The sequence below is a fragment of the Caloenas nicobarica genome, chromosome 2 (genome assembly GCF_036013445.1).
Source record: "Caloenas nicobarica isolate bCalNic1 chromosome 2, bCalNic1.hap1, whole genome shotgun sequence".
Lineage (NCBI taxonomy): Eukaryota > Metazoa > Chordata > Aves > Columbiformes > Columbidae > Caloenas > Caloenas nicobarica.
In genome coordinates, this window is record NC_088246.1 from 156923979 (window position 1) to 156937956 (window position 13978).

Consider the following 13978-nt stretch of genomic DNA (forward strand, 5'->3'; position numbering starts at 1 on the left):
TACGGCATCATCGCAGCTCTATTTTGGCCATCAGACTGTTCACTCACCCAGCGTTGCCCAGCCTCCCATACCAAGCAGGAGGGTTTACCTACTTAAATTTACCTTTGCATCTCGTTTAGCCCATGTCTCAACTCTTTCTTGAATTTAAGACATGTAAAGCTGTTTAATATGAATTTTCTTCCCTTGCAAGCAGTCATTTTTCTTATATCATTCTATTTCAGCTTAAGGATGAAAGAGAATTTAAATTCTTTCAAATTCAGATTTAGAGGACTGAGGGAAAATACTCTGCCTAGATAAAAGGAGAAAAACACGTTGGAGATGACCCACCTAAAATCACGGTATACATTAACAGGGATACAGGTGATCAGAGAGTTTAGCTTTATTCAAGGTGGGGTTTGCAATATTTGTGAAGCCCACTGCTGGCACAGGATGGAACTATAACTGGGCCCAGGAGCTGATGCATACTCTGGTACTGCCATCCAAAATCACAGAAGGGATGTGTAGCATGGCAGGGGATAGTGTCCGCTTCCTTTCATTTCCCATGCGGGTTGCTCTGTAAAGATGGGGGACCCAAGGGACCCAGCAGAGTGCCTCCCGCAGGGCATGCCTGCAGGACAAACATCCTTCTGCACTCCGAATGAAGCCACTCTTAAAAACATTAAACAAATCAAACATCTGTGCATTTTTGTATACATGTCAGGTCATTAATCATAATCCGTACAGCCAGATCAAACGTTCCTTGCTGTATTAGCTACGTTGCAAGAGTCTGAATGCCATGAGCAACACGAGGGGTAAGCTCTGAGTATTTTGCTGCGGAGCTAAAATCTCAGAGTGTTGGACCACGGCGCTGCAGCTTTCCCTTTAAGAGCCCTTTGGCTAACGGCGATAGACTGAAATGCAGGAGGTGGGACAACACCGCACACAAAAATGAAGAAGTGAAGGCAGGAAAAGTTTCTCCAGAGGAAAAATGCAGGGCTTGTCCTTTACCCTGACGTCAGATCTGTCTTTAATAAAATCCCCAAAGAGCCAAGAGAAAAAGGCAGAGTGCTTAGGTTAGGTTGCCGGTTCAGGATTGCTCTGCATTCCCCAAAGTGGTGTTTTTGTTCAAAACGGCTCTAAATCTGGGTTCAATCAATGTATTTAATCCCGGCTTCCAGGGATGAGGTGGCTTTTGCCCTGGATTCTAGCAACAAGCAGCATTTTGCAGGTGAGTTTGGAAACTGCAGGAGAGACTCGTGTTCTGCAAACACGCTTGGCTTTGATGCCCAGTGGGCTGAGAGAGCCGAGTGTGGTGCATGTGGGAAGGTGGGCAGCGGTGAGATTTGGGGAGGTGGGAAAGGTGAGCTGTGGAGGAGAGAAAAGGAGAAGAGAGGAGAGGAAAGGAAATGAGCAAAGGTGCAGAAGTGACTCTGAGTTGAGTCCCTCTCTGCTCAGCACCCAAGTGGATCTCCAGAGAAAACTGTGGTGTGGGGTGTTTTTTTAAATTATTATTATGATCATTTCCTTTTTTTCTTTTTTTCTGTTTTATTTCTTTCTCTCTCCTCTTTTTTTTTTTTTTTTTTTTTCTTCTCTCTTCCGTTTATTACTTTTATTTGCATTGTGGAGCAAAAGAGGGAGGAAAAGATCACCCGTTCCCGCCCGAGGCAGCCAGGGTGAGGCTGTTAGGGGAGAGGGTTGAAGGGGAAGGGGCAGGTCCTGGACGGGCGGCTGTGCCCAGAGCGGGGCCGGTCCCGGAGCCGTCCCGGGGCCGGTACCAGAGCAGTCCGGTCCCGGGCCCCTGGCCATGCCGGAGCCGGGACCGGGGCCGTAGTCGGGCGGTGTCACCAGCCGCTTCCCGCAGGTGTGCGGCTGCCGGAGGGGCTTTTTTCCCCCCCTCTCCCGACTTCTGGAGCTGCCCGATCCACGCAGGCAGTGGCTGCTTTCCTTCCCTTCCTTTTTGGAAAAAACCTGTATGGGAAAGCTGCTCGTTTCAGAAGGTGTTTGCGTTTTGCTTTTCCTTTCCTGGTGCGTGTTTGCGGCTGGTGTAAAACCCCCGAGGTTCGGAGAGAGCCGGCTGGTGAGAGCTGTTTGTTGAGTTTAGGAAGGTGCGGGGAGCGCCTGTCCCCAGCGGGACCTGCCGTGTCCCGCATCCTCATCCCCATCCCCAGAGGCAGCGCTGGACTCAGGGCTCGGGGAGCCCTGGGGACCCCAAAAGAAAGGTGCAGAGGGCTACCCGTGTGGGCTACCCGGCTTGAGGCTGGGGCACTCCCTGAGCCAGACACCTGTGAAGCTGTGTCTGAGCATCGCTTCTGCTCGGAGAGGGGGTAACATCAACTGCTTTGCATAGGAGGGATTTTGCTTTGCAGGGCTGCAGGTATCAGGGGTTGGCTTGTGTTTGGGAGATAAAGAGGAGCTTCAAAGCAAGAAAGTAGCACGCGTGGTGTGGCATACCAGACGCACCTGTGTGAAAGCAGATGGCAAAGAGATAAGTCCTGCGTGGATGTGCAGATGGCCTGATAACGGTGCCTTTTCTAGAAAAAAAAATACAACACAAAACAAATCATAGCACTAACAACAAACAAAATGCACTTCTTGGGGTCTCTGAAGTAAACTGATTCTTACCTCAGGTGATTTTTGTTGAGCAAGTGAGTCACACAGTCTCCTCTCCCTATCCCACCCCCATCCCCAACAGTGTTACTAGAGGGGATCTGTGTAATCTTTGTAAATTTTACAGTGGTTGTCTTGGGTTCCCTTGATATCAAAGCTGTTTGTTAAAGAAAAAAAGCTGCTGTAGCATGGAAGTATGTGTGAGTGCATGCAGACACATGCGCCTGCTGTGCGGCTGAGTGCAATCCAAATATCGCTGGCAGCACGTTTGGTCTAAAGAGTATGTAAAAGGCTTGAAACAGGATCAAAAGTAGCCTAAAAAGAGTTCTGGGTTTTGATTGTTTCTGTTCAAGCTCTACATTGAAAGGAGCAGATGAAGCTGCATCTCTGGAGCATCCCAGAAGCACTATCACCTCCTTAACACACCCATGAAGTTCGACATTGGAAGGTTGTCCCTAGAAACCATTCAGCAGGGATGATTTCTCCCCAGTAATGAACTGGCTTTCTGTGGGTCTTCTCTACACCTGAACTGGGGTGTAATCAGGGGTTGGTAGGTTGATGAAGGGCAGATTTCCATCTGGTGTACATAAGAGAGTGAGGAAACGGGGATTAAAAGGGTGTATGGCATAGAGAGATGAGAGGGGCTGGGAAGAGCAGCAGTATTAGTGTATGCAATACTTAAAGGAGTTTTGGGAGAAGAGCAGGCTTAGTTTGGTCTGCTTAAGAGGAGTATATCTGAAGGAGCAAGTGGTATTACAACTGGTGTGGGATATTGTGAATATTTAGCTGACATGGCCACTCTGCTTATGAGAGACATCTCAGCAAAGTCACATGGGTCATGACAGATGAGTGCTGATAAAGCTCGGACACTAAGCCACGTCGTTGTTTTTTGTGTTGCATCTCTGATGGCATCATCACAGCAGTAACAAAGATCTTTCCAAGACTGCAGAGGCATTCCTGGAGTGATAGCATCAGGCAAGTCACTGTGCACAGGCAAAGCCCTGTGGTCTCCCTGGGGACTTGTCACTCTTCACATATATGAAGAAATATGGACGGAAAAAGATGTTCCACTGGGAAAAAAAGGGTTGGCTATCTAGAATAACTGGAATATATATACTTGTTCCAGAGAGAAAGACAGAAGAGTTAATACAGGAAGGTCAGGCAGGTCTGGAAGGGCATTTGGGAAAGCAGCTTTCAGGTTCTTGAGGAGCGTCCCTTGTCCCCCAGTACTGAGCTACAGGAAGTTACTGAGCTCTTAAACAGTTTTATCAACAAGGTTTTTTTATAAGGGTGTAACTACACAGGCAGTGGTCTTGGGAACAAAAAAATAGCTGAGAATAGTTGGAATTTCAGGCATAAGTTTTTGAACATTTCTTAAAATATTTTTTTTCATAGATACAAGGGCAGAGACCATGGGAGCCCAAGTCCTGTCAACCAGGCTGAGATTCCTTAGAGCCTGAGTCATTTCTGCAGCAAGGAGTATAAGGCTGGATGTGTTGGCCCCTTTCAGAGCTGCACATTGAGGAATCAGAGCCAGGGTCTTCAGCCTCTAGTCCTGGCGGCTCATCAGATATGAGAGCCCTTCTTCAAATGGGACAAAATCTCCCAAACCAGAGCGATGATTAGAAAAGCAATTCTGAGGTTTGTGGGAAATTAGTAAAGGAGATTAAATAGGGAGAAGGACGACACTGGGGGTTTCTAAAACATTTGAAGTGGAGGAATGGGTAGTATGTGCAGAAGAGTTGAATGCAATCCTGCAGACCATTCGATTGATGGTGCTGTTAAGCAGCAGGTCAAATAGCAGAGAATGGTGTTGCTTTTCATCACAGCAACTAGTAGGCAGATATCGACACTTCTATTTGATTTGATAACAGTCACAGCACACAAACACCAGGCTTTTGGCTTTTGTGGGTCTTAGGGAGGAGAGACATATTCGAAGGTGGTTTTATACAACAAGCTCCCCCAGGGGGTGTCACAGCCCCAAGCCTGAGAGTGTTCAAGAAGAGACTGGACAATGTCCTCAGACACAGGTGTGAACTGTAGGGTTGTCATATGCAGAGACAAGAGCTGGACTTGATGGTCCTTGTGGGTCCCTTCCAACTCAGGACATCCTATGATTCTATACAGGTCCCTTTGTGAGCATTGATTTCACTAGATAGTCACTGATAATGACTCAAGTTCAGGGCTGCTTCAGGCTGTGTGGAAAGTGGCTTGAGAACTGCAATGTGTGGTTTTTCCTTCTCCTTCTTATAAGATTAATTGTCACCGAAGTGAGGCCAAGAATTTTGTTTGCAAAATGTTTGGATTTGGTGGCAGGAAAAAATGATTGCACTTCTTTGGGCTTTTCCAGGCAAAACCACATTCTGACCAAACTTGAACCAAAAAAAAAAACCAACAAAGCTACAGATTGATTTATACATTTATCTCTTTTCTTTGCTAGCAGCTCATATATAGTCTAATGCTAAAGGTTCTAGACACCTTTATTCTTGCCTGCAAAAATCCTGTGGCTCTCTTGGAAGGTGAGCTGAGGTTTGTCTGCTGAGTGCTTCATAACAGAAGGCTACAGACTTGCAACATGGATAATGATGTGTAGTTAATCTTAGGCATTGTAGATTTAAAGTCGTTGTGTCTCGTCCCTTTAACCTTCCCACCATTCCGTGTTGCTTGACAGCATCTTGTTACCAGAGACAGGCTTGATACACTTCTCTTTAGAAGGGTTCCTATCCTACACTTCCATAAATTGTAGATGTCAATTAAAATCATCCTGGTTATAGCAACTGAAGATTCATCTATGCAAATGAGTGTCTTGTGGCTTGAAGCTGGTAGACACAATCCCTGTGGATATGGCTGTATCATACGTGGGACTTTCCCAAAACTGTTTTTTTATTTGACAGTCCCGAATCACAAATCCACTTGCAGAAGGTAATCATTGCCAAGGCAACATCCTGAAGGTAGCACTGAATGTGATCAGAGGTCTAGACCGAAGTCTGTCTCTGATGAAGGTGCCTCCTAAATACACAAACTCAAACACAGAGATTTTGTGGAGAGCAGAAGGCTTTTATGCATTTTCTTCGTAACTTCTCCTACCAGTGTCTGAATTTACTTTGACAGCCATCAAATGCCAGTGTGCAACATTCTCTTCACCAACATTAACCAAGACAGCTGGGGACAGGAAATGGCTTCCTCACTCCCCTCGCAGTGGTGCCACTGCCCGTTTGTGTCCCCTTGGGCGAATCTTGTCCCCATTTCACGCTGCAGCTGTCCTGCCTCCAAGGCGAGTACTCTGCTACTGGGGCTTCTCCAGGGAAAGGCGAGAGTTAAAAATGATAGCTGTGGGTTTTAGCAAAAACATGAGATTTATATGATGATACTGCGTGTCAGTCCTTCGAAAGACTCATGCATGTTTGGCTTCTCCATCCTTCTCCAGGTTGTATGCAAAGGCACTGGTCAAAAATTTCGGAAGTCCTCCAGACCCACATGGGACATTTGACTTCTTTCTTCAAAAACTCCGCGCTCCCACGTTGGGATGTTAAGAGCTGCTTTAATGTCATGCCAGTGCTCAGCTTACTGAGAACTTCTCTTTTTGGATGGCCTCTGTGTCCCAGAGGGGTCTTGAGCATTCCTGTCTGGACAGCCCTGGCTCTCATGCAGGAATGGAAATGAAGCCTTTTAAAAATAGAGAAATAGTATGATGTGTGTGAACATTGGCAGCTGTGGCCTGACAAAAGCTGAACACCCACAGCTTCAGCTGAAGATACATTTGAGTATCAAACCTGACAGTATCTCCTGTTGTGGACCAGAAAGCAAGGTAAGGTGTCCTCAGTCTTTCAGACTTGTCACTGGGAGCTGCAGGTAGATACCCAGGGTTAAGATGCCTCCCCTGATTCCTCCTTTGTTTTCTTATAATATAACTCAACCATCCTCATTGTTAGGGTGCTTATTTTAAAAGCAGAATTTTCTCTTTCTATTAAATAGAAACTTAGACTGACAGCTGTCAGATTGGCAGCGATGGGCCCAAACAAAGTCTACCCATTTAGTTTTTTCTGTGTTCTGATGTCGACCAAGAATTCAGACTTAGTTTCTTGGACTGGGCTTACAGCAACAAATTTCCCCAGCACTCCTCCTTCCAAGTTTTGTCCCACCCAGCGTTTGTGTCTTCCTGAGATGAGTTACCTTCAGCCTCCCATTTCTGCAGGTTGGCAGGGGGATCACAAGGCTTTATTTTTACAGATGTGTTCCTGCATTGAGGGACTCTGACTCTGCTGCTTTAGCAGCTCTGTGCAGATGTTCTCCATTGCTACTCTGGGTTTCCTAGCTGTAGGTGAGGATTACTGGTTCTCCTGCACGGTGGTGGTCTCCCAGCTCTGGGAGGTACCTCCACTGGTGCCTTTGTTATTTGTTACATCCCTACAGAAACCTTATGTGTTTCCCTCTTGGCTTCTGCTTATTCTGGCATCCTGGGTGAAGCTTCTGGAGTCCTCTTAATCCCTTTTGTCTTCTATTACACTGCTGCTGGGCTTTGATTTGTAATCCTTGCATCTGGGCTAGGTGTGGGAAAGTAGAAGAGGGAGAAGGCATTTTTAATTCGGTCGGTGCCAACAGCTGGCTCTGTTCTACAAGTAATTCTTCTTGTGGATGCAGAAGGAAAGGAGAGCCTTTAGGCTGAAACAGCTGTAGAAGAAGATAACACTTAAGCTAAGCTTTGCAGCACAATTTAAATAATGAATTTATAATACTTGGGTTGTTAATGCATTCCAGGACTGTGTGGTCATCTCTGTGTTCCTTTTCTCTTTCTCAATAGCTCCCACATTGTTCTTCTGTTTTATTAGTCTGGGTCTGTCATTCTACTTACGCTATAAAGCAAATGAAAGATGAACAAGTTGGAAGGCCAAGTTTCATGAACTCCAGGATGGCGTGCAATGAGCCCAAAGGGAAACCTGAGAGGTATTTGTAGAAATAGTTGCGGGCTCATACATTATCCATGGAGGATTGTGAGTCACCTGGATCCTGATGTTGCTGGACATGTGTGCAGTTAGGTCTTTGCTGTCATGGAGGAATTCCAGCCCTGCAAAAGGACCTTCTTCTAAGAGCTTGCCTTGCATATTCAGAAGGAGTTATAAGAAAAGGTGCCTTGTGCTTGATGGGGCAGCACAGCAAGGTCTCTTGGTCCAGTATTTCATTGACACTCAGATGGATAGACCTCTCAATACCTGCAATGCTTTGGCTGCTCTTATACCTTTGTCTTAGAGCTGAAACAAACAACTTCTACTCAGCTTAATGAGAACCTGTCCTTTCCCTTCCTAGCGTACTGAAATCATCTCCAGTGAAAGGCTTCCAGGTGGGTATGAAGCACAGGTTTTATTATTACACCTCTAGTGTGCAACTGTCTAGCTTGACTGAGTCAGTAGCTACATTAGGTTTAGAAACATGGAACTACTATGTATAGTATCTGTAGATAATGGAGAGAAGACAGTAAAGTCAGTAGTAGTAAGCAACTTTGTATTTCTGTACAATACCTGACACTAAACTTGCTACGTGCCACCAGGAGCAGTGCAACCCACATAGACCTAACAACTTGGACCAAAATTACTCTGGATGACCCAGGGATTTTTTTTCTTTTTTTTTAAAGGTGGCAATTTTTTAGCTACATGTGTATGGTAGCACTTTCCTGTTTCTAGAATTTACAAATGCAACTCAAACTTCAATTTCTGAGTAGTGTAAAAGTTTTGAATCTTTCCATGCTCTACCAGTTTTGCAGACTACCATCCTGCTTTCATTTTTGGTGTTTTCTTGCTGAAGCTTTTCAAACAACAAGAGACAGCAAGATGAGTGGAGATTGTTTCTCTCACTGAAGTTTCCTCATCTCCATATACATACACATAGCCTGTGAAAGGAAAATAATAGAGAAAAAAAGGGAGTATCTCTTTGCTGAAACACAGTTTGATGCCTTTTGGAGACTAATCACCTGAAGCAGTGACTCTGGTGAACCTGTTTTACTCCATGAAGGGTCCAGCCTTCTTGCGCTGGGCAGATAACTCCAGTACCAGAGCTCTGCAGAGAGCCTTGTATCCTCCCCAGAAATTGCCATCACTATCTTAAACTATCTCCTGATTGTGCTTTTAATACTTGTGTCACTGTCACTGCTATACCTGATAAATGGTGTCCTTGGCATTCTCATATTTGTGCTGCAAGAATTTACTCTGCATCTGTGTTTTTTGGACTTGTGGATCATCCCTTCTGGTTTTTGAATTCCACCAATGTATTCCTGGGTGTGGATGATGTCCAAGCAGGCTATAGCGAACATTTTTGATCACTGGCTTATATCTGCTGTGACACAGAGAACTTTCTGTGCCTAGGCTGATAAGAAGGCAGAGACATGGAAAGCCATATGGGGGGAATTAAATGCTGCTCCGAATGGCTGGCACATGTACTTGGCTGCCCGCAGGCTACCAGTTCCCTAGTTTTCGAGTAACATCTGGGTCATTTTAGCTGTTTAGCAAGGAAGGACCAAACCACAAAAACTGCAGCCAGTGCTGAGGATCTGCAAGTGGATTACACTATAAAACTCTCTGGTTACATTTTTATGAGAAAAAAAAGGGTGGAAAATTAATTAGGAAAATATCCAGGTTCCATCTGGTCATTCAGCAGGTGATTTATTTATAAGCACTGCCGGCAGTATTTCCTGCTGGATCTTGGTCTTAGAGGACTAGGCCATACCCACAGCATCTGTGTGTGGGCTGATATACATTGATGTAAGAAAATAAGGGCAAGTTCACTTGGCTTCTTTCTGTGACATTCTCTTCCACATTTGACCCTAGGTATTGCAGTTACTGTAGTGAAGTATATGATGACATCCCTGCTCTTTAGCACTGCAGTTCATTTATGGAGATCATTCCCTATTAATTTTCACTGTTTTACTAGACTGCCAAGCGTACATTTTTAAAATCGCATTTAATCAAACACTTCTATGAGACACAGTCCTCCATGAGCCTTTCAAAGGGGTCAGAGAAGCTGCAAGCTGACTTCTATGTGGGAGTGGATTTCTGGAGGTCACTCGACTTGATTTTCCATATTTTGCATCAAAACCTGTACTAAGCTTCCTTGGTGCATTGGGGTTCCCCAAAGGGCTGGTGTGATCGTGCTTGTGCAGGCTGGTGAATTCCTCACCCGACAAAGTAGCCCAGGTGTGGGTGAGCTCCTGAGTTTGTGGTGGAATGATGCATTAAGTGCCTGGTCTCAGGCTCAGATGCGATCCTTCTGCGTCTTTTAGATGATGAGCTTAATTCTGTGTGGTTTGCATATACATATACATAATACACATATACATAACACTCCTAGTCCTCAATTTTTATGGTTTGTGCCATTTGTCCCGTACATATCATGTAGGCAGTCTTTTTGCACTCAGGGAGATGTTTGTGCCATATTTTTGACTCTCCCCTCCCTACCCCAGCTATATTAAAATGCTTTTCAGAGTATCATCTGGGAGGCTGGATATTCAGTGAGAGGAATAAATAGACATTATGGCAGCAAAGTTGACATCTCTTTAAAAAAACTCTGCATCCTCCATGATTGTACTGCTTTATAGAGGAATAATTAAAGGATTGCATTTGTCTCTTTCACATGTGACTATATGACCATAAAGGTGTTGATCCTGGTTTTACAGTTCATCCTGCAACACACAGGGGAAGCTTCCTTAGAAAACTCTCTCTACAGCAGGAGCTGTGCAAATATAGATATTTTGACTTAGCACCTCCCTCCTCATACGCTTCCCAAATGTGATTTTTTTGGCACAAATGGTGTCTGTGGAGCAGCTTTGGCCCAGGGGGGTGCTCAGAAGAAGCAGAGCGCTGTGCAGGGCTGCTGGGGACACCACAGCCTTGTCATTTGTGCACCAACACTGCCCTCGCGTGTCAGGGATTTCGGAGCCCAAACCTGTGTAGGCTCTGGGCACAGCTCCCGCTCCTGCTTGGCTTGGTGTGGGCTACAGGCAGCCAACACCAGTGATGTGGAGACATGCAAAAATATCAGCACCCATATAATTAGAAATTCATCTTTATCCTCCTGGAGAAAAAGCACATAGCTGGTGTCCTCCTCTGTGGATGAAAGCAGCAGTGTTAACTCTTGAAGGGCTGAGATGTTGCTACTTCGCAGCTTGGGGTTGTTGAGGGTGGGGAAGTAGCAGCATTTGCATGGCATGTTTTTTGGGACGCATGTGGGTGCTGGTGGGCATGAAGTCTAAGCAAATTTCTCCTTGTGACCTGCCAAAGCACCTCAATGCCAGGGGGCAAGACTCCCAGTGTCAGTGGGTTCTGGTGGTGCTGCAGCAACACTCTGGTCTGAACAAGGTGTTTTAGTTTAGTTTAGTTTGGTTTGGTTTATTTTAGTTTATTTTATGCCATTCATGATGTCAGTAGGTTTCAGGATCAGAAAAGGGAATTTTTGTCAACTGGCTGGCTTAGACCTGAACCCCAGTAGGTACCATAGCTGCATGCAAGCAGGAATGAATCGTGTGAAGGACCCATTTCATCACTTTGCATAGATACATCAAGTTATAAACTGCTGATCACCACTGGTCAGTTGGATTTGAAGGTGTTGGAGAAGTGAAAGAGTTTTGCCTGTTTGCAGAGATGAAGTGCATATGATGGCTGAAAGATAAAACAGTAAGCAATTGACTTTGAATTGAAAGCATCTGCAAGTCTGCTTGGTGGAATTGTTTCTTTTTTGCATCCAGTAAGAGATAAACAACTTAGTTTATTAGTTGTGTGTAGGAGGGATCATGATACAGCTACAGTGTAGGAGCAAGAAACCTAACTGCTATTTTTGGCTCTGCCACAGACATCCTGCTTGCCTTTGGGACAGTCACTTCATCTCTCGGGCCCCAGATTGATAGTGGTTATTCAATAATTTCCTCCTTGCAAAAGGTGCTGCTTTCCACCATGAGCAATCCCTCCTAGAAGCAACCATGACATGATCTACTCATCCCTTCAAGCACTGTGTGTACATTCCCCTCCAGAGAGCTGATACCTCTAAGTATATCAGCCTCCAACTTTATTGCTTGCACCAATTATCTTTGATTCATTCTCTGGCACCTTTTTTACCAAAGCCCTTCCTTTCAGTTCTGTTTCCACTGACTTCAGGGGCAGGAGGGTTCATTCTCCAGCACATTACATAATTTTCCTATACTAATAACTTCACTCCTTTTCTTTTTTTTCTGCATGAATTTGTACCAGGAGGTGTTCTAGTTTTCCCCACTTGCAGTTTCCACTGTATTTAGCTCAAAAGAAATGTTTTTGTCCCCAAAGCCTCGTAAAAGCCAAGAACAAATCTACTGACCTCTTTCTTTTTTCCTTCCTTTCACATTAGCACCGTGTGAGCTTTTGTTGGGAGTGGAAGAGAAGGTACAGATGCTTTTTGGGGCTTTCTGTTGTGTATTAAAACAGGATCTGAGCTTCAAGCATGTCTGGAATAGTGTTTGCTGTGCAAAGCCCTGGCTGACTTGAGAGCTCACTCCAACCTCTTCTGAGCCCCTTCCTTCCCACTGCCTGAGTTTGTTCTTTCTGCTCTTTCTGGGCCAGCTCTTCATGAACAGCCTGTTCACCCTGTCCAGGGACTCATCACCACCCCCTCCTCATTTTTCATAGCACATGGGACAAGATGTGGTCTGTAGCCCTCACTCTGCTGACTGCTGCCTGTAGTGGTTTTCATTAAAAAAGAAAATGTTCCTTAGAAAAGCTGTTTGGATCAGTCCATCTCTGAAGCTTCACGTGGGAGACTTACATGGATGGTCTTTTCTCCAGGCTCCCCTTGGCTGCATCTCCCTGTGATCCTGCTGGCTCCTCATCCTTGATGCTCTGCTCAGATACTGTTTTGGGCAGTCAAAACAAGGGTGAGATAACCCCATGTCATTATCTTGTCAGCATCAAGGACACCTGACTTCCTGGAGCTACAGCCTGGGACTGGCCAAGGCAGTTAAACATAGACTAGTGACCTAGGTGACCATGCACCCACAGCCTCAGGTGGCCTTCTCTTGATATGGAGCTCCAGAGTAGGAGGTGGGCAAATGCCTGCTGCAAAACTAGACTAGATAAGAGGAAGAAATTTCTTACAATGAGGGTGGTGAAACCCTGGCCCAGCTTGCCCAGAGAGGTGGTGGATGCTCCATCCCTGGAGACATCCCAGGCCAGACTGGACGGGGCTCTGAGCAACCTGATCTGGGTGAAGGTGTCCCTGCTCATGGCAGGGGCTTGGACTAGATGACCTTTAAAGATTCCTTTCAATGCAAACTGTTCTATGATTCTGTTATTCTATGAAAACTGTGTTGCAATGCAATGGTTGTATGAACTTACATGAGGGCTTAACCAGCTTGATCCAAGTCTCTCTAGCCAAATATTCTGGGCCAAGCTCTGCTGATTTTCAGAAAGGGAAAGAATTATGTTCCTAAGCATGAGCTAGCAGCCAGAAGAAGAATCCTTCCTATGCCAGGTCCCTAGCATTTTAAATGTGGTACTCCATGGAAATCCAGACCAACAAAAACAAGATTTGGCGAAATTGTCTGTGGCATGGTAAGGAAACTTGATGACCGTGAGAGAACATCAAGGTGAATATTTTGAATTTTAATTCAAGGTTTTCTTTAAAGAACGCCATCAAGTAGCCAAACTATTAAAAAGAAACCTCTTAAATCTGGAGCTGAAGAAAATACCTCAGAGCATCTGTGGATGGGAACTTCTGCATGAACCCCGATTAGGTGCTGAAAAGGTGCTGTTTTGGAACAAAGCAGTTCTTTAGTTCTCTTCTCACTAATGTCGAATAAATCTATATTACGTATTTGAATGGTAGTCTTTCCAAATGATCTTAATGTTACAAATATACCTGCTGCATCCTAGGAGTTGCTCTGGCTTTTCAGCCTCTGCCTGTGGAAAGCCCTAGTCCTTTTTTGTATTTTTAATCCCATTTTTTCGTGGTTATCTTATTTTCTTTTAATGCTATTAAAGCTTCAGTGACGTATACTCCCTACAGTTTTCACTCATTTTTTGCAAAACCGCTACCTATATTGATTATTTGATGCTATTAAGATCTATTGCATGAAATGACAGATCAACATGTACCCCGAATTGGGCAATCACCTGAAAAAACTCAAGGTATGGACCTAAACCACTCTTAAAGATGAAAAATAAGATGAAAACATAGCAGAATGAATGTAAAATCCAGGCATCCTCTAAAAAAGCAGGTAGTATGTGTTCCCTTCTGGTTTGGGGAGTAAATAGTTGTGGGTTCTGTGAATGTGGGGTGTGAGACCCTGGTCCCCCAGGGTCAGCCCTAAACTCCCCTTAACCACAGTGCAGTTTGCAGCAGGTTTGAAATGATTAGTTGTTGGCTTTCAAAATGAACATAT

General features: G+C 44.9%; 1 protein-coding gene across 2 annotated transcripts in view; it reads left to right on the forward strand.

Moving 5' to 3' along the window:
• The first annotated feature begins 1030 nt into the window (after positions 1-1030).
• CCN4 (cellular communication network factor 4) overlaps positions 1031-13978 on the forward strand; it is a 39318-nt gene continuing 26370 nt past the window's right edge. Inside the window, exons 1-2 of one of the 2 annotated variants that reach the window (XM_065628968.1) lie at positions 1031-1207; positions 11820-11843. In XM_065628968.1, the coding sequence (XP_065485040.1) occupies positions 1135-1207; positions 11820-11843 (97 nt within the window). In that variant the 5' untranslated portion in view covers positions 1031-1134. The remainder of the gene's footprint in view (positions 1208-11819; positions 11844-13978) is intronic. The other variant, XM_065628967.1, reaches the window with a different exon arrangement.